Source organism: Schistocerca cancellata, chromosome 12, assembly GCF_023864275.1.
Source record: "Schistocerca cancellata isolate TAMUIC-IGC-003103 chromosome 12, iqSchCanc2.1, whole genome shotgun sequence".
NCBI lineage: Eukaryota > Metazoa > Arthropoda > Insecta > Orthoptera > Acrididae > Schistocerca > Schistocerca cancellata.
In genome coordinates, this window is record NC_064637.1 from 168,211,169 (window position 1) to 168,232,266 (window position 21,098).

The 21,098-nt window shown below is 40.8% G+C and overlaps 1 protein-coding gene across 1 annotated transcript in view; it reads right to left on the reverse strand.

Moving 5' to 3' along the window:
• LOC126109687 (plectin-like) overlaps positions 1–21,098 on the reverse strand; it is a 247,037-nt gene that overhangs the window by 135,999 nt on the left and 89,940 nt on the right. Inside the window, exons 9-10 of the mRNA XM_049914737.1 lie at positions 15,502–15,679; positions 5,238–5,380 (exon numbers count right to left, since the gene is read on the reverse strand). Coding sequence (XP_049770694.1) covers positions 5,238–5,380; positions 15,502–15,679 — 321 coding nt within the window. The remainder of the gene's footprint in view (positions 1–5,237; positions 5,381–15,501; positions 15,680–21,098) is intronic.

The following is a 21,098-nucleotide window of genomic DNA, read 5'->3' on the forward strand; positions in this document are numbered from 1 at the left end:
TGCTGGAGTATTTATTGAAGCCTTAGATGCTGTTCTTGGACCACAATTGTTATCGCAAATCACAGTTTATGTTGACGACATTGTCATTGCCACCACTACTTGGGAAGAACATGTAAATCTTTTGAAGCAACTTCTGACTAAATTTTCTGACGCAGGTGTCACTATCAATTTATCAAAGACGAAATTAGGGAGGAAAGAAATCAAATTCCTTGGTCACATCATATCAACTGAAGGCATTTCTCCAGACTCAAGAAAAATTGATGCAATAAAGAATTTTCCATCCCCACAGAATCGTAAACAACTCAAAGCCTTTCTTGGTCTATCTTCATTCTTCAGGAAATTTGTACCCTACCACCTTCTTAACAGTCCACATCTTCTATCTTTACTCAAAAGAAATAATATTTGGAAATGGACAGAGTTCTGTCAGACAGATTTTGAAGCGATTAAGGATGCTTTAGTTAATGCACCGTTGTTATGTCATCCTGACATGATGTCAGACTTTTGCCTAGTAACAGATGCAAGTTCCTATGGACTCGGAGCATTTTTATTCCAAATTCATGTAGAAGATGAACAAACAGTCATCAAACCTATAAGTTTTGCTAGCCGCACGCTCACTGAATGCGAAAAGTCATATTCAGTGACCGAGCGCGAAACACTTGCCATAGTATGGGCGTTTCGCAAGTTTCGCTACTTTCTATGGGGAAAACGTACTAAGCTTTATACTGATCATCAAGCTCTTTCTTTCCTGCTATCATGCAAGTTATTACATCCACGTCTTGCACGCTGGTGTGCATCACTACAAGAATATGATTTTGATATTATATATATAAAAGGAGAATCCAACATTATAGCCGATGCTCTATCTCGTTTGCCACAAGGCCTACAAGAATTTTCAGATGTGACAGAACAAACATCAGATTTCAAAATTTTACTCATGTATGATGGTACATTTGCACCTTACTACAAAAACATGTGCAGGAAGTTAGCCATATTGCAGGACAATGATCCCAGGTGGATCCAGATAAAGAATAAATTACGTGCAGGAACAGACCCACATCTTGAAAAATATTACACGTTACACAAAGAAGTATTATTTCACCGACGAAACCCTGAATCACAGCATTGGTGTGTTTGCTTACCTGAAGCTCATGTTGATGATTTTATTTTATTTACACACAGAACTTGGGGACACTATGGTGTAACCAAATGTACAGATAAGATTATACAATATTGCTATTTTCCAAATTTAAGGCGAAGAGTATTGAGTAATATTAGGAAATGCATCATATGTCAGAAAGCCAAATATTCTAATCGCACAAGCATGAATGAATGAATTGCACCCAATCATACCTAAGAGGCCAATACAGCTAATTTCTTTAGATATTGCAGGACCCTATCCACAAGCACGTGGAGGAATGAAATACATCCTTGCTGTGTTAGATGTTTTCACAAAGTATTTAAAATTATATGCTTTACGTTCAGTTTCTACCACTGCTATTACCAGACGTCTATTAACAGATTATTTTGTAAGAATAGGAAAACCTGAAGTTATGATCACGGATAATGCAGCATATTTTACCAGTTTAAAATGGAAGACATTTATTGAAGAACAGAATGTTAAACATATTTTAATTTCAAGATTTCATGCAGCAGGTAACCCAGTAGAAAGAACATTTCGAGAATTTGGACAGTTTATGAGAACACACACACCAGAGAAGCACACAAAATGGGTAGAATACCTAGCACCATTTGAACAAATAGTGAACAATTTAACTCACATTTCTACTGGGTACACACCAACTGAATTAATTATGGATAAAACAGAAAGAAATGAATGGACAGACCCTCTACCTAAATTTACAGCAACAACAAATCATGTTAGTTTAGAAGAAAAGGTAAGACAAGCTTACACAACATTATGTGACAAAGCTAAGGAAAGAAAGCAGAAATATGACAGAGGTGTCAGGAAAGCACAAACATTTCAAGTTGATGAGTTAGTTTTACTAAGAACACATCCTAAACCCACAAAACTGAAACATTTAAACAGGAAATGGCAGATCTTATACTCTGGACCATACCGAATTGCAAATATTCCACACCCTGGCTGTTATTCATTAGAATATCCATTAACACATAAACCTAGAGGTCTACACCCACACAGACATTTGAAAAAATACATACAGTAAAATGTTAGCTACTGAGGAGAAGATAATGAATATGATATACAGTTATGATGAGCCTACATTTAAGTTATACAGATACTTACAATCTAATGAATGCAGGTAAGTCTAGAAAGCAATGTGAACCATCCAATAGCTAATAAGATATTTGGTTATAAGAGGAGTTGCTATTGAGGCATATACACATTAGACGAGGCATATACACATTAGAGGAGGCAGAGAACTGAACAGAATTATTTTCTTTAGGAGGCATGTGATAATAGTAATGTTGATATGAGTGATGTGAGTGACTGAATGAGATGAGTGAATGTAATTTTAGTCTAATAAGAGGATAAATAGTAATATGGAGAGAGGTAAATGGAATATAAGATGAGAAAAGGGTATTATTATTGTTGTTGTTGTTGAAGTAAAAAGTAAGTGGTAATGAATAAGAGGAAAATATATATATATATAATGCTGAGGAATAAGTATATGTTATTTTTTGAAGAATGAATAATGGGTAGGTGAGAATGTTAAGAGTAATTGAGAATATGTTGAGAGGAGAGAAACTAGATTTGAACGCTATATCACATGTACTCATGGAATACAGAATGAAAGTAGTGGAAAGATTATTATTTATTGAAAGATTGGTATGCCTGAGATAATAACTTATGTGGTGTCTTATATATTCTTATAACTAAAGGTGAAAGTATAGATTTATGTGGAAAGAATTATTTACAGCAGCCACTGTTGGAAATATACCAGAAGATTTAAATCTATAACACTTTAACACTAATCTAATGGGAACTTGTAATGAAATTTTTGGAGTTATGTAGGCTTGACACTTCATATTGGAAGAATTATTTAAGAGAACATATTTAGCAGTCATCTAATGACATAATTAAAGCTCATCTACTGAACTGAACTGATGCACCATTAAATAGAAAGGAGAATAAGGAGAAAACAAAACGTCAGTCCTCTGTTGTGGCTCATACTCTCATCCCTTCCTTAGAAAAATTTATACATGTTGATGAAATATTTGACATTATATAATTCGTGATTATCTGACAGTATGGAGAGACATACACACATATTTATTTATGAATAGAATTTTACAGGTACCACAAGGTAAATACAGAATGGATATACAGCATGGAACGCAGCAGCAATTATCTAAGAAGATTTATTTATTTATTAAGTAAAACATTTATTTATATTGCTTGACACTCATGAAAGGAAGGAGATGAACTACACAAACTTTATAGGAACATGATTGACTTGAACTATATATATATATATATATATATATATATATATATATATATATATATATATATATATATATATATATATATATATATTCACTTACCACACTGATGTACATACTTGTAGGATCCTAAGATATTTAGAGGGGGCACCACTCTTAGAAACGGTAATAGAGGGGTACCACTCTTAGAAACAGCAATAGTGGGGACACCACACTTAGAAACGGTATTAGGTATAGGAACTTTTACGTTATATTAAGTTAACATGTATTTATCATATTTTATTTTGTGTAGTCCATTGTAGGGGATCACTTTACTGGTATTTGTGAAGTAGTCAGCAACCATCCCATGAACCTATCCTCCTACAGAGGGCTGTCTTGAAGCTTGAAATATGTGTAAATTTCATTCCAGGAGGCAAGATGAATTTTAAGTTGAATATTCTAGCGAGTTGCCACAATTATCTTCAAATGTTGCAAGTGTAACGGGGGGGGGGGAAAAAATGAGCTAACAAATAAAATGTATATTTCAATCTAAATGTAATGTAATTCACATGTCAGCACAATGATCTTGAATGTAACGTAAAAAAAAAAAAAAGACTATATTTTTCATTTAATTCTGTATATGTACTATATGACAACAATGTATCTCATGTAATGATTAATTGTAAATATTTGTATGTTCATGTACTTATTGTATCGAGAAATGTATTTTAAGGAGATGTTAATGAACTGCAAAGGGCTTGTGCATGTAGCACATGATTCATATAAATGGAACTGAAAATGCAAAGAAGAAACCAACGTGATGGAACACTGGTCAAGAAATATTTACGTAGTGTCAATATGCTTTGAAGTGTATGGTGTTGTGGAAGCCGGCAGGTCTTCAGGTTGGTGTAAAAGACAAGCTCATCACCTGTCGTAGGCAGTGAGGTGTTTCCTGTGCCCTCATTGACCATTTATACCCCGGTAGACGCCACCAAAATTCGACTGCTGGAGATCACAATTTCGTGTTGACACATGGAACAAACTTTGGATTTTCTTCAAGTCACACGTAAGAGATCCAGGCAGTACACACACACTCAGAATCCGATACTACGTTTAAAGACATTGGAGCAATATAATAGAAACATTTATTGTTAGAATTAATTCCATTGTAAACATGAATCATGTGGACTGAATTCAAACGCTGTGCTAAGCAACGATACTACGCTGCAATTCAAAGACATTAATGTTATGACTCCTAAAGAAGATACACACCAAAAAAGACTGTATACAAAGACTGATATGCAAAGCGAATTGTGCTCAGAAATATTTTTTGTAATATGTAAATTTCTTATTTTCTCATATATGTATGTATCTATGTAAATTTTCTATACTGCCACGCTCGCTTGCGGAGCGTGTCAGTAGAGGAGGCATTGTAATGGTACTTTGACTTCCGCAAAGTTATAATTTACGATCGCGCACGCCGAAGAGCGCTGCGCCAGCGACCGATTTTATAAATAATTTTGTTCTTTTTTTTTTGCGTAGTTGTTTGTTTTTAAGAACTAATGGAGGACTCTCTCTCTCTCTCTTGTCTAGAGACGAAAGACGTGTATTTTCCCGCTGTGTTGAATGTGCTTTTGGTGAAAATTAAAATTACATGTCAAAGTGATGTTGTTTCAATAATTAATGAGAAGAAGAGATAATAAAATAAAAAGGTAACACCACAACGAGCAGTCTCGATCGTACAAGTGTGTAGGCCTATTAGCTACAAAAAGTTGGCAGCTTACGGAGACATAAAATTGAGTGGAGAGAAATACAATACGGAGAGCACTGACCTTGAACTTGTCGGCCTCCTGCAGGTAGAGCTCCTGCTGCCGCTGCAGCGCCGCCACCTGCCGGTCGCGCTCGCACAGCTGCCGGTCGCGCTCCCTCAGCTGCTCCTGCAGCCGCCGGATCTCCTCCCGCTTCACCTTCTGGCCTGCCCGACACACGGACCGTCTCTACAGCCTGCAATCTCGAGCACTCTGCAACACCGTCTCACGTACACCTCGACTACACAAATACGGGGGAGCTTCAATTTGTGATCGGTAACGAAAAAATTTCGATCGACTACTACGGCCACCGTCAGTCACACGTGTCGGAGCCTCACTCTCGTAGCCGCACCGGCAGCGGACGAGCCGAACGGTCGCGCTCCTCGGACGAGTGCGATTCGTACCGAACGGGGGCACTCCGAGAGCGACCGGTATGGACGTCGTACTGCGCCGACGTGACGGATCGACTTCCGTTCGACCGCTTCCCGTTACCGTAGTGAGAATCTTTCACAAAAAAAGGAACGAGATCGGTACGAGAAGAGGCGGAGAGTGACGACCGGTCCTCTCCTCTCCCCTCTCTCTGCGTCACTTCTACCCCGCCGCGCACCGTCCGCCTGGCGACAGACGTGACGCGGGTGCAGTCGACGCCGCGATTATTCTAAATTTTCATTTACTTTTACACTGGTGTAGTGCGGACAGTAACACGGCAGCCGGTCAAAAATGCAAACAGACGAACACTTAGAACACCACAGTGACAGAAGAGGCAGACGAGGGGGGACGGCACAAAAGAAGCGACGACTCCCGCTCTACACCCGACTTTCGTGCTCCTGCCGCAGCGCGACCGGTACTCGGCGGTAGGGACGGCAGACCCGTTTCGAATTGCGGGAGCCGTTCCCGGTCCCCGTGAGGAGTCTGAGTAGCCTCGTGTCCCTGTCGAGACGAGGAAACGGGGAGCCGTGTACGGAGCGGAGTGGAGCGTACGGAGCATTCGGTAACGGCTCCCGTAGACGACTGCCGATGTCAGTCGGTGCAGTAAACGTGGTACTTCGCGGCACTCACTGTCACCGCAAGGTGTCGATGTAGAGCCTCAATTTCAAAATGGTGGTGAAAGATATGTACATATTCACCTCGTTCATTTAATAATTAATTTTAGTATTCAGTGTCACCAGTTTTCTGCAGTCCATTAGAGCACAGTAACTTAATTACATTCGTGAACTGTTCTGCAAAACTTTTATCGAGAGCAAAGTTTTACCAAAACTGATAAATTCCTCATTAACTGGTGAGTAGTTTACTAGGCTAGTCATCCACACAATCATAAAATGTGTTTGACGTTTGCCACGAAAGAAATGAAACTGATGTAGCAAGTTAGAGTACTTTACAAACGCATACACTCTGCTGTGGTTCCTAGAACCCATTTGAGTCCATAAACAAATCTCAACCCCCGCCCCTACCCCCTGCCCCCTCCCCCACTGAACACCCCCCCCCCCTCCACCCCCCAGTTGCTGTTGCTGTTGATCCTAGTTGTGTCCTCCCGAATGTTATTCCGCCATCTGATTCTGGGTCTCCCTCTTCCTCTCGTTCCATCTATTGTTCTGCTGAATGCCATTCTAGGTAGTCTATTCTGTCATTCTTGCTATATGGCCTGCCCAATTCAACTTTTTCCTCTTGAGCACTTCGATGATGTTACGGTGTTTGTAAAGCCCTCTTAATTGTTCATTTCTTCTTATTCGCCATTCCATGTTTTTTCGTCGTATTCAGGTCCAAAAATTTTCCTTAGTACTTTTCTTTCGAATATTAAGTTTTTCTTCGTCTTTCTTTCTAAATATTAATGTTTCACATCCATATAACATCATAGGTATAATGGTCGATTGATATAAATGCAATAGATCCCCATATTTTTGCGTGGGACATACTCTTCCAGAAATAAATAAACTCCAATTCCAGTTCTGACCAAGTTTTTCGGGATATTTTCCTTGGGAAACAGGTTTCCCAAATCTGGCAATCTCTTCCCAAACAATCCCAATTGGCTGCGCTCTGCCCCGCCCCCTCCCTCCTCCATCTGACCACCTCCCTTGACACTCCAGCCGACACTCGCTCCCCCCCCCCCCCCCCCCCCCTCTCTCTCTCTCTCTCTCTCTCTCTCTCTCTCTCTCTCTCTCTCTCTCTCTCTCTCTCTCTCTCTCTGCTCACACAGCTCTGGAGCTGGTCTTCTGTGAGGCTGCTCACAAACTCTGCAATGTTTGCCTTCCAGCAGAGTGTGAGGCCACGTCTGTGCTGAACCATCCATTCGCAGCTACCAAGTTTATTGATCAAAACCCCTAAATACCATTAGCACATAGAAAGATTTCCACCAGGAAGTCCCTAAAAATTGATCCATATTCACAAGCATCGTGTGGAGAAAAAAATGCTAAGCAAACTGAAAGACATCCGCTCAAGACGGAACAGTTGCAGAACTAGCAAAGTCAATTGGTCCAAAACCTTCAAAAACTTACACTGAAATTGCAAAACATCGAGGTAACTGAGAAAGTTCTGGAAAACTGCTGTGATAGACCCTGTACAAATGAAGAAAGAGAGAACTGATAACAACAATTTTTCCTCCTTCTGTCATTTAGAAAATTCTATCTCTCAGTCTCCTGGTCTGAGCACAAAAACAAGCTGAACACAAAACTGACCAATACTGAGTAGATTTCAGTCCCAAATTTATAATAAGAAACTATTTTGCAATTTTGTAGATTTTCAAAAATTTAAGCAACACACTGGACTGTAATTGTATTATGAGAAAGAAAGTTGCCACACACCATATAGTGGAGATGCTGAGTCGCAGATAAGCAACAACAAAAAGACTCTCACAATTAATGCTTTCGGCCACTGAGGCCTGCCTCAAAAATTGAAGCATGCGCACACCCACACAAATTGAACTCACACACACGACTACAGTCTCAGGCAACTGAAACCACACTGCGGGCAGCAGCACCAGTGCAAGGTGGCAGTGGTGACTGGGTGGGGGAAAGGTGGAGGCTGGTGAGGAGGGAGGGGGGGGGGGGGGAAGACAGTAAGTGCTGCACGTTAGACGGAGTGCACGTCAGAGGTGGGAAGGGGGTGGAGGAAGTAGTAGAAAACGAGAGAAATAAAAAGACTGGGTGTGGTGGTGGAATGACGGCTGTGTAGTGCTGGAATGGGAACAGGGAAGGGGCCGGACGGGTGAGGACAAAGACGGACGAAGGACGAGGCCGGGAGGGTTACCGGGAACGTAAGATGTATTGCAGGGAATGTTCCCACCTGCGCAATACAGAAAAGCTCGTGTCGGTGGGAAGGATCCGTATCGCACAGGCTGTGAAGCAGTCACTGAAATGTAGGATATCACGTTTGGCAGCGTCTCAGCAACAGGGTGGTCCACTCGTACCTCGGCCACAGTTTGGCAGTGGCCACTCGTTTCTCTCCTTTTCCACTACTTCCCCTGCCCCCTTCCCCACCACTCCATTGCCCACCGTCTAACGTGCAGCCCTTCACTGTCCACCACCCCCACCATACTATCCCCCCCCCCCTCCCCTCTCCAGCCTCCTCCATACCATCACCCACTACCATCATGCACTGGTGCTGCTGCTCGTACTGTGGTTTCAGTTGTCTGGGACTGCAGTCATGTGTGTGTGTGTGTGTGTGTGTGTGTGTGTGTGTGTGTGTGTGTGCACGCATGTGCACGTACATGTGTCTACTGTTGACGAAGGCCTTAATAGCTGAAAGCTTTAATTGAGAGATTCTTTTGTCGTGTCTATCTGCGACTCGGCATCTCCACTACATTTAGTTGTAACTTTTCTTCTCATAATATTGTTATCTTCCATTCTGGATTTTCCATTGTTTGAATTCTGGACTGTAATTCTCTTTCCCCGATTTTTAAGAACAAGGTCTTTACCTCAAAACTACTGCAGTTATTAGTGAAACAGTAAACAGTATAAAAACTAATCTAAAGTTTGGGTAGAAACTTTGGAACATTTTGAAATTAAAACAGGAGTGAGACAAGGTTACGGTCCACCCCAGTACATTTCAACTACGCCTTAGACAAGGTAAAACAAGAATGGTAAAAACTAAATTCAAAGCTTAAAATTGATGAACCAATCAAATTAAGAAGAACTGACTGCTCAGCTTTGCAGATGACCTGCCAAGCGTATGTCACGACATACGAACAGAACAAACACGAATATATTTTTTAAGGAGAAAGCAGAAATAATAGGTCTCCAAAAATCACTTGAAAAAACAAAACATGTGCCTAGCAAAAAGGCGGCAACAAAATTCTAAAAATTAATCACGGGAACATCTATAGGATTTCTAAATTCAAGTATATAGGCAAAACAACTTGGGAGACTGAGGTGGAAAAGACTAGCCACAAAATATGTTACCACAAAATGTAAACTTACATCAGCCTTGCAAAAGGTATGTTGTTGTTGTGGTCTTCAGTCCTGAGACTGGTTTGATGCAGCTCATCATGCTACTCTATCCTGTGCAAGCTTCTTCATCTCCCAATACCTACTGCAACCTACATCCTTGTGAATCTGTCTAGTGTATTCATCTCTTGGTCTCCCTCTATGATTTTTAACCTCCACACTGCCCTCCAATACTAAATTGGTGATCCCTCGATGTCTCAGAACATGTCCTACCAACCGATCCCTTCTTCTAGTCAAGTTGTGCCACAAACTTCTCTTCTCCCCAATCCTATTCAACACCTCCTCATTAGTTATGTGATCTACCCATCTAATCTTCAGCATTATTCTGTAGCACCACATTTCAAAAGCCTCTATTCTCTTCTTGTCTAAACTATTTATCGTCCATGTTTACACTTCCATACATGGCTACACTCCATACAAATACTTTCAGAAACGACTTCCTGACACTTAAATCTATACTCGATGTTAACAAATCTCTCTTCTTCAGAAACGCTTTCCTTGCCATTGCCAGTCTACATTTTATATCTTCTCTACTTGGACCATCATCAGTTGTTTTGCTTCCCAAATAGCAAAACTCCTTTACTACTTCAAGTGTTTCATTTCCTAATCTAATTCCCTCATCAACACCCGATTTAATTCGACTACATTCCATTATCCTTGTTTTGCTTTTGTTGATGTTCGTCTTATACCCTCCTTTCAAGACACTGTCCATTCCGTTCAACTGCTCTTCCAAGTCCTTTACCATCTCTGACAGAATTACAATGTCATCAGCGAACCTCAAAGTTTTTATTTCTTCTCCATGGATTTTAATACCTACTCTGAACTTTTCTTTCGTTTCCTTCATTGCTTGCTCAATATACAGATCGAATAACATTGGGGATAGGCTACAACCCTGTTTCACTCCCTTCCCAACCACTGCTCCCCTTTCATGTCCCACAACTCTTATAACTGCCATCTGGTTTCTGTACAAATTGTAAATAGCCTTTCGCTCCCTGTATTTTAACCCTGCCACGTTGAGAATTTGAAAGAGAGTATTCCAATCAACATTGTCAAAAGCTTTCTCTACAAATGCTAGAAACGTAGGTTTGCCTTTCCTTAATCTAGCTTCTAAGATAAGTCATAGGATCAGTACCGCCTCACGTGTTCCAACATTTCTACGGAATCCAAACCGATCTTCCCCGAGTTCGGCTTCTACCAGTTTTTCCATTCGTCTGTAAATAATTCATGTTAGTATTTTGCAGTCGTAACTTATTAAACTGATAGTTCGGTAATTTTCACATCTGTCAACACCTGCTTTCTTTGGGATTGGAATTATTATATTCTTTTTGAAGTCTGAAGGTATTTCGCCTGTCTCATACATCTTGCCCACCAGATGGTAGAGTTTTGTCAGGACTGGCTCTCCCAAGGCTATCAGTAGTTCTAATGGAATGTTGTCTACTCCCGGAGCCTTGTTTCCACTTAGCTCTTTCAGTGTTCTGTAAAACTCTTCATGCAGTATCATATCTGCCATTTCATCTTCACCCACGTCCTCTTCCACTTCCATAATATTGTCCTCAAGTAAATCGCCCTTGTATGGACCCTCTATATACTCCTTCCACCTTTCTGCTTTCCCCTTTCCCCTCTTTGCTTAGAACCGAGTTTCCATCTGAGGGGCGAGGGGTGGGAGGGGGGGGGGGGCGGATGGTGGGAGGGGGGGGGGGGGGGGGGGAGGTATGTAGGGAAACAAAAAATGCATCTCGAAGTACACAAAATTGTGACACAGCAACAGATCAGATCAGAATGTCATTATGGGGCTGAAATTTTCGTTATAAACAGAGAGACACTGAAGAAATCCAGATAGGTATAAGACAGAGCGAACCCTCAGACACGGACTGCTGTCACTACGACGACCGACATAGTCGACCACTAGAGGTGCACAGCAAACAGCTCACCACCGACTAAGAGTCACGGGGCCACAACAGCAATGAAATATTGCCGGTCTTCACGACAAACTGATACTGCATCAGTCAGTCTGTCTTTTCTATACTCTATCACCATTCTAGCCCCTTTCAGTCACTGTAGGCAACCGGACACACTTCCGACACAGAACCGGACTGTCTCTCAACAATACGACTCACGATTCCAGCTGTGACGTGTCACTATAATTCCGTCTGCTTTCGGCACCGTTCCTCGACCGCTAGCCGACCGTCATTTCGCTGCCAACTCCGTCCGTACGCAGTCTCCGACACCTGCTCTGACGTCGACGGTGCTCGGTCCGTCGACGTTTGAGACGGCATTTCTGCCTCGCATTTCCAGAATCCAATTTAACCTCCTGACAGCCAGGTTCCACACTGTGTTCAGCTGCTAACAACTGTCACTACTGAGGATATTATCAGATATTTTGATCTCTACCGCTTCTCTAATTACGCTACCCCAGGAACTGTTAGCTCTCTCGACAAGGCACTGTCAAATGCAATTTTGTGTCACGTTCCGACGGATATTCCACTACCGTACACGTCTTCGGACAGCACAGTCACAAACACCTCTCCCGATCGATTCGGTATTATTCTACTGCGCGTGTCACCCGCTCGACATAATAATGTCTCCATTTGTCCAGTATTTTGTAACTGCTGGCCGGTCCGAGGACCGCATCACCTCTCACGTCGCTCACTATCCGGTGCTCTACGGTACCCGTCGCCACGACGTTACGGTGACTGCGAACAATGGCAGTGTCGCACTGTCGCGAGCCCCGTTCCAGTTTATACGTAAATTTCAGGGGGATCACTGCTATCGGCTGCGGCGGGACACCGAGTGGAATCGGTGGCGACGAGTGTAAATGTGTATCGGCCCGGGATTGGAACCCGGGATCTCCCGCTTACCGGGCAGATATCCACTGCACTACTCGAGACGCGGAGTTATCGCAACTGCACGGACTGCCTCGACACGCCTCACGATCGATCCACACTCCTGCCGAGTGCCACCTGCCCGCAGTCTCCGTCCGTTACGCTCCCGTTCACTACTCTGACATTCCGACAGGTGGTCAGACATATTTGGGCATTCACACTGAAGGAGGTGGATCCGTCACTCATCTAGGCTTATAAATTATACGAATGCACGGCGTCTGTTCTTACGCGTAAATTGAAGGGGGATCACTGCTGTCAGATACAGCGGGACACGTCCGAAAGAACAGGTACGGCCCGTTCGTATAATCGGTAAGCCTAGCTGAGCAACGGATCCACCTTCTTTGGTGAGAATGCACAAATATGCACGACCTCCTGTGGGAATGTCTGAATAGCAAACGGGAGTATAACGGTCAGGGAGTGCAGACAGGCGGTGCGGTGTGGGATTGCGGATCGGTCGTGAGGCGTGCCGAGTGCGGCGGCGCTCTGTCCCGGACGGTGCACCTGCCCATCATGCGGGATCTCCCGGGTACAAATCCCAGTCTGGTGCACATTTTCACTCGTCTCCACTGACTCTGCTCCGTGTGCCACTGCAGTCGACAGCAGTGGTCACCTTTCGATTCACGTATAACGTTTCACAGCGCTGCAGATTTTGCGCGGTGTCTGTCCTTTCGAACGTGACCGAAAGAACGGACCCCACGCAATCGTACAATTATTCCACTTTACTGTGATAAACGTAATTGAAATCGAAGGCTTTGTAATCGAGCTTGCAATCGAACTTGTTCGATCTCGACTGAGAGTCGGTCACTAACAGACTCGATCTGTTCGAACTCTATCACGCAGAATGAAATTTTGCACTCTGCGGTGGAGTGTGTACCGATACAAAACTTCCCGACACACTGAAACTGCCTGCCAGATCGAGACCCGAACTCGGTACCTCTCCCTTTCGTGGGCGAGTGCTCTACCGACCGATTACGGAAATGTCCCACGAGCTGTAATATCCTTCCTGCCACGAGTGCTAGTTCTGCGAGGTTCGCGCGAGAGCTCCTGCGAAGTTCGGAGGGTAGAAGAGACGAGGTAGTGGCAGAACTGAAGCTGTGGAGGCGTGTCACGAGTCGTGCTCGGGTAGCTCAGTCGGTACGGCACTCGCCCACGGAGACCGGGGTCCCGAGTTCGAGTCTCGGTCTGGCGCCCAGTTTTAATCTGCTAGGAAATTTAATAATGTGCATTTTGTATACAGCCAAAGAGAAATTTATTAATGGAATAAACATCAAATAAACATCAATGTGACAATATTTAATGAAAAAATAAAGAAATTCAGTGTTTCTTTATTTCGAAAACCTTAAATCGTTGACACGTTTCGACCTGAAATAACTGGAACTACAGGAAGTTAAAATACTAAATACAGGGCATATAAGCGGTCGAGAATAAAAAATTCTTAGAGTTTTCCCAGATTTCCCGGTTAAAATTACACTTTTTCTTCGGTGAAAACACACTTTTTCCCGGTGAAAACACGAACACACTATGCCCCTAGTGAAAGCACATTTTTTTCCGTATTAAATGACAATATACTTTCCCTCAGAATGTAAAACTTGCCAGCCAATGGCAGCAGATATTCAGGACATAGGACACGTGATGTAGTCAGTTAGTAGCAACATCATTATTACCTAGCACAAACACACAAATGGAAAAAGTTAATTGTGTAAATTAATATACATGCAGTATAGCAACAAGAAAAGCTAATCTTTCACACATAATATTGGTTACCAACCTTTTCTTGTTTTCGTCCCCTCTCTGCCCCCTCCCTATCCATCCTTGAGGGTGTGGTTAGGCACGACCCTAAGTGCACAGCTTAAACTGCAGCAGCTGTATATTTCTGACAAACACGATTATAAATTTCACTGCCGTTTAACGAACATTTCGTGGACTACCTGGCCGAATAAATGTTCCGTCGAGCACTCTACTTTTCAGTAGAAAAGTCAATTACGTGTGAAACTGCTCGAGAACTAACTTCACACTTTGTTTTTGAAGCGTAATTATTCTTTTTGCTATCATTATTGCATAATTTGTAATCTATCGAAGAACTAAAATAAATATGAAAAACTAACCTCGAAACTTGTCGGTCTTTCTTAGTGGATGTTACCCACAAAAGTATATCGAACACATACCTGCCAGTAAAATTTAAAATAATGGGACAAATGGGTGATCTTCTGAGCCCTCGCCATTAAATTTTGAATGAGAGTCCCTGTGATTTAAGAAGTTCATCACACATTCTCACACATAACATAATGTTTCTTGCTTAAAAGAAAATTTACTTTGAAAGCAATGCTTCTCAAATCACCATTCACAAATTTTCGTGTGCCCGTTAGAAATGTAAACAGTTGCCACGTCACGTTCACCGAAAGGAGGTTCGGGAGAAAGACACACAGTATGCAGATTATTGTTAAGAAGTATCGGACAGTCTTTCTGTCAGCAGATGTTTTTGTGTGCACTGTGTTTTGTCATTGTAAGTGGAAGTTTTATTTTGGTATTATTCTCTCATTTATGTTTTATTGCTGCAGTATTATTTCACAGTAAATGGGGGTAAAGAAAAGTTCTTTATTAGTGTATCAGTTCTTACCAGTCAAAATTACAAAAATTTAACTGAAAAGTGAAACAATGAAAAATTCCCAGGTTTTTTCCGTATTCCTTTTTTTCCCCAGATTTCCCAGTTGTCCCCGGACATATACATCCTGCAAACACATTGATTGCAAATATTATTCACCGACTGCACTGACACTGAATATATTGGCAACAAATGATAGTCATCTCTGACATAATAATTACGAAATTTTGTTCGACAAGTCAAAAGCTTTAAGCTCGAATACAGTATCCTGTTCTTTACTTAGAGCTGTCAAACTTTTAGCCAAATATACACAGTTACGAGAAAAGTATTTCAAAGTTATAATAAAAGAGAGAGCCGACACGGACCTGCGAGGCTGCGCTGCAACTCCCGCCGCAGCTCGGCGTGGAAGCCGCCGCCGCCCCCGCCGCCTCTGCTGTCACGTACCCCCCTGTCGACCGTGGAGTCGCCTCCGGCCGACAGCAGGCCCAGCGAGTCCAGCACCTCGTACTGCTTCAACTCCGACTTCAGCTGCTCCAGCTCTCGCTGCAACCGGCACTCGACCGTCTCAATATTCTACAAGTCGGCACACGGCAGCTGCGCTAAATGGTACCACAGTTTAACACGTACGAGCGCAGTGCCTCGGGACGGAAGTGGCGTAGGGATGGACTAGGATATCGGGTGGGTGACAGAACACTGCTTTACGGGAGGGGGGAGGGGAGGATCTTACGTAGAATGTCCATTATTTCAGGGCACGGTGACAGGTAATCGAAGCTGTGACGGAGGATACCATTCAGTTGTAGTCGGGGTGATATTGGGTGACGAGTGGGGCACTTGTTTGTAACTGACTTACAGTTGTAGTGGGGGGGATTAGGGGTGTGCGAGGACACGGTGTAATGGTACTTTGACTTCCGCAAAGTTATAATTTACGATCGCGCACGCAGAAGAGCGCTGCGCCAGCGACCGATTTTATAAATAATTTTGTTCTTTTTTTTTTACTTTTGCGTAGTTGTTTGTTTTTAAGAACTAATGGAGGACTCTCTCTCTCTTGTCTTGAGACGAAAGACGTGTATTTTCCCGCTGTGTTGAATGTGCTTTTGGTGAAAATTAAAACTGAATTACAAAGCGATGTTGTTTTAATAGCTAATGAGGAGAAGATAAATAAAAAGGTAACACCACAATTGGCGTCCTAGTGACAGGACGTGCAATCTTCGGATTTGATACAAGTGCAATCTTCGGATTTGATACAAGTGCAATCTTCGGATTTGATACAAGTGCAATCTTCGGATTTGATACAAGTGCAGTTACTATAAATTTTGGACATTTTATCTAATTTTAACCACTTAATAGCATCAGAAAATGAATTTGGACTAAGTCTCATTCATTTAAATTGTAATGTTACGTGCATGAAATTTACAACAATATTGTTTTCCTGTTATTAATTTGTGTTAATTTTCATTTTCATGTTGAGGAAATTAATTTGGTAAAAAAAAAAAAAAGATGGAAAAGAATAACGTTCCATAAAATAATTTGCACGGACGCGAAAGAAAAATTTTGGATTGAAAACTGTATATTTGACGCTACATTTGCAACATAAGACTGACAAAGAAAAAATGGTGAGTACAGCAATTTGCATTTTTTCCAGTTTCAAGCAGCCATCTGTACTTCCTTTATTCCGATCCATTTATTTCGAAATTATTTTTTTCAAATTGTAGTTAAAATTGATTTACTACTATTATTGCAAATGATAAGTGAAGAGCATATTCGCAGTCATTTATTTGTGCGAGGGAAATTTCAGTGCCAATTTAATAAGTCAATTTCTAATTAGAAATCATATAGAAATATCCATTTCCATAAGAGAAATTTCAGATTTCAACATATCATATTTAAAAAAAAAAAATTTTTTTTACCATTGGAAAATTTTATTTGCAATTAATTATGAAAATCGCAAGATGGACGCTAGACGCGTAGAAATTGTTTCCGCGGACGAGCTTAGTGAAAGTGACACATTGCAAAACATGTCCGACAGTCAAATGAATATTGAACTTAATAGGGAGGATGTTCAAGACATAATTTTACCAGATCGATTAAGACAACAACCCCTATATTTAAACAGATATACAGGCGAATGGAGAGTGAGTACTACGCGACAAAACGTGACATTGACAACGTCAACTTCAGAACCAGACATCAATCAGACACGAAAAAATGACGAAACTAAGACACAGGACTCTGACATGCTCAACCAGATTCTGAAGTTACTTGGTGACCAAAACAGAAAATTTGACACTTTAGACAAAAGATTTGACGCTTTAGACGAGAAAAATGACAATTTAAAACGTGACATTGGGAAATTTGACACTAAATTCGATGAACTGACACGGGACATAAAACAAAATTTTGAAAAACAATCGAGACAAATTGCCGACTTGACAGAAACCACCAGTAGTCTTGGAAGGAAATTTACTGACTTATCAGACAAGGTTACGAGACAAGAAAAGGTATTTGTGGAATTCAGTGACGAGACAAAAACTGACTTACAACGATGTAATGAGAAATTGTTAACAGTAGTTTTTGAACAACAGAAAACCAGTACCCAAGTTGACGAATTACGACAGTCACACAATTCCGTAAAAACAAACCAAGAACACTTAGACCTGACGATTACAGACCTTTCAGACCGATTAAATGATGTAACATTGGAGCAGAAATCCTTACAGGAAAAGTTAGAAAAGCTTGAAGACAGAGCAGATGTAGCATCTTTAAAGAATGACACAACTCTAGCAGAAAAACTTGTACATGAATGCAAATTATGTGATGATTATTTAGATGAGAAGTTTGAGACAATGACACAGATCATTTTAGATAAGACAAAGGAACAACAACTTGAATTACTTGAAGTTTTGCAGCAATTTGCTGAGGTATTTGTGGAGAAACCTGGAATTATTAGAGGCTATACTTATGAGATGGATGTTAAACCACACAAAACATACTGTAGAACATATTATAATATTCCTTGGTCAAAGAAACCCGCAGTTTTGAAAGAGATTGAAAAAATGCAAGCTTGGGGTATCATTGAAAGGTCACATTCACCATATTGCAGTCCGATCCTAGCAGTTAATAAAGAGGATGGTAGTGTAAGATTAGTGCTGGATGCACGAGAAATTAACAAAGTTATAATCCCAATCAACACACGACCTATTAATTTGGAAGAACAACTTTTAAAATTTCATAATGTACAGTATTTAACCAATATCGACCTCCGCTCATCATTTTGGCAGGTGAACCTCCATAAAAACAGTCGTAAATACACTGCATTTCTATGTGAGGGACGTAGTTATCAATTTTGTGTTCTACCCTTTGGTCTACGAGTGAGTGCTGGAGTATTTATTGAAGCCTTAGATGCTGTTCTTGGACCACAATTGTTATCGCAAATCACAGTTTATGTTGACGACATTGTCATTGCCACCACTACTTGGGAAGAACATGTAAATCTTTTGAAGCAACTTCTGACTAAATTTTCTGACGCAGGTGTCACTATCAATTTATCAAAGACGAAATTAGGGAGGAAAGAAATCAAATTCCTTGGTCACATCATATCAACTGAAGGCATTTATCCAGACTCAAGAAAAATTGATGCAATAAAGAATTTTCCATCCCCACAGAATCGTAAACAACTCAAAGCCTTTCTTGGTCTATCTTCATTCTTCAGGAAATTTGTACCCTACCACCTTCTTAACAGCCCACATCTTCTATCTTTACTCAAAAGAAATAATATTTGGAAATGGACAGAGTTCTGTCAGACAGATTTTGAAGCGATTAAGGATGCTTTAGTTAATGCACCGTTGTTATGTCATCCTGACATGACGTCAGACTTTTGCCTAGTAACAGATGCAAGTTCCTATGGGCTCGGAGCATTTTTATTCCAAATTCATGTAGAAGATGAACAAACAGTCATCAAACCTATAAGTTTTGCTAGCCGCACTCTCACTGAATGCGAAAAGTCATATTCAGTGACCGAGCGCGAAACACTTGCCATAGTATGGGCGTTTCGCAAGTTTCGCTACTTTCTATGGGGAAAACGTACTAAGCTTTATACTGATCATCAAGCTCTTTCATTCCTGCTATCATGCAAGTTATTACATCCACGTCTTGCACGCTGGTGTGCATCACTACAAGAATATGATTTTGATATTATATATATAAAAGGAGAATCCAACATTATAGCCGATGCTCTATCTCGTTTGCCACAAGGCCTACAAGAATTTTCAGATGTGACAGAACAAACATCAGATTTCAAAATTTTACTCATGTATGATGGTACATTTGCACCTTACTACAAAAACATGTGCAGGAAGTTAGCCATATTGCAGGACAATGATCCCAGGTGGATCCAGATAAAGAATAAATTACGTGCAGGAGCAGACCCACATCTTGAAAAATATTACACGTTACACAAAGAAGTATTATTTCACCGACGAAACCCTGAATCACAGCATTGGTGTGTTTGCTTACCTGAAGCTCATGTTGATGATTTTATTTTATTTACACACAGAACTTGGGGACACTATGGTGTAACCAAATGTACAGATAAGATTATACAATATTGCTATTTTCCAAATTTAAGGCGAAGAGTATTGAGTAATATTAGGAAATGCATCATATGTCAGAAAGCCAAATATTCTAATCGCACAAGCATGAATGAATTGCACCCAATCATACCTAAGAGGCCATTACAGCTAATTTCTTTAGATATTGCAGGACCCTATCCACAAGCACGTGGAGGAATGAAATACATCCTTGCTGTGTTAGATGTTTTCACAAAGTATTTAAAATTATATGCTTTACGTTCAGTTTCTACCACTGCTATTACCAGACGTCTATTAACAGATTATTTTGTAAGAATAGGGAAACCTGAAGTTATGATCACGGATAATGCAGCATATTTTACCAGTTTAAAATGGAAGACATTTATTGAAGAACAGAATGTTAAACATATTTTAATTTCAAGATTTCATGCAGCAGGTAACCCAGTAGAAAGAACATTTCGAGAATTTGGACAGTTTATGAGAACACACACACCAGAGAAGCACACAAAATGGGTAGAATACCTAGCACCATTTGAACAAATAGTGAACAATTTAACTCACATTTCTACTGGGTACACACCAACTGAATTAATTATGGATAAAACAGAAAGAAATGAATGGACAGACCCTCTACCTAAATTTACAGCAACAACAAATCATGTTAGTTTAGAAGAAAAGGTAAGACAAGCTTACACAACATTATGTGACAAAGCTAAGGAAAGAAAGCAGAAATATGACAGAGGTGTCAGGAAAGCACAAACATTTCAAGTTGATGAGTTAGTTTTACTAAGAACACATCCTAAACCCACAAAACTGAAACATTTAAACAGGAAATGGCAGATCTTATACTCTGGACCATACCGAATTGCAAATATTCCACACCCTGGCTGTTATTCATTAGAATATCCATTAACACATAAACCTAGAGGTCTACACCCACACAGACATTTGAAAAAATACATACAGTAAAATGTTAGCTACTGAGGAGAAGATAATGAATATGATATACAGTTATGATGAGCCTACATTTAAGTTATACAGATACTTACAATCTAATGAATGCAGGTAAGTCTAGAAAGCAATGTGAACCATCCAATAGCTAATAAGATATTTGGTTATAAGAGGAGTTGCTATTGAGGCATATACACATTAGACGAGGCATATACACATTAGAGGAGGCAGAGAACTGAACAGAATTATTTTCTTTAGGAGGCATGTGATAATAGTAATGTTGATATGAGTGATGTGAGTGACTGAATGAGATGAGTGAATGTAATTTTAGTCTAATAAGAGGATAAATAGTAATATGGAGAGAGGTAAATGGAATATAAGATGAAAAAAGGGTATTATTATTGTTGTTGTTGTTGTTGAAGTAG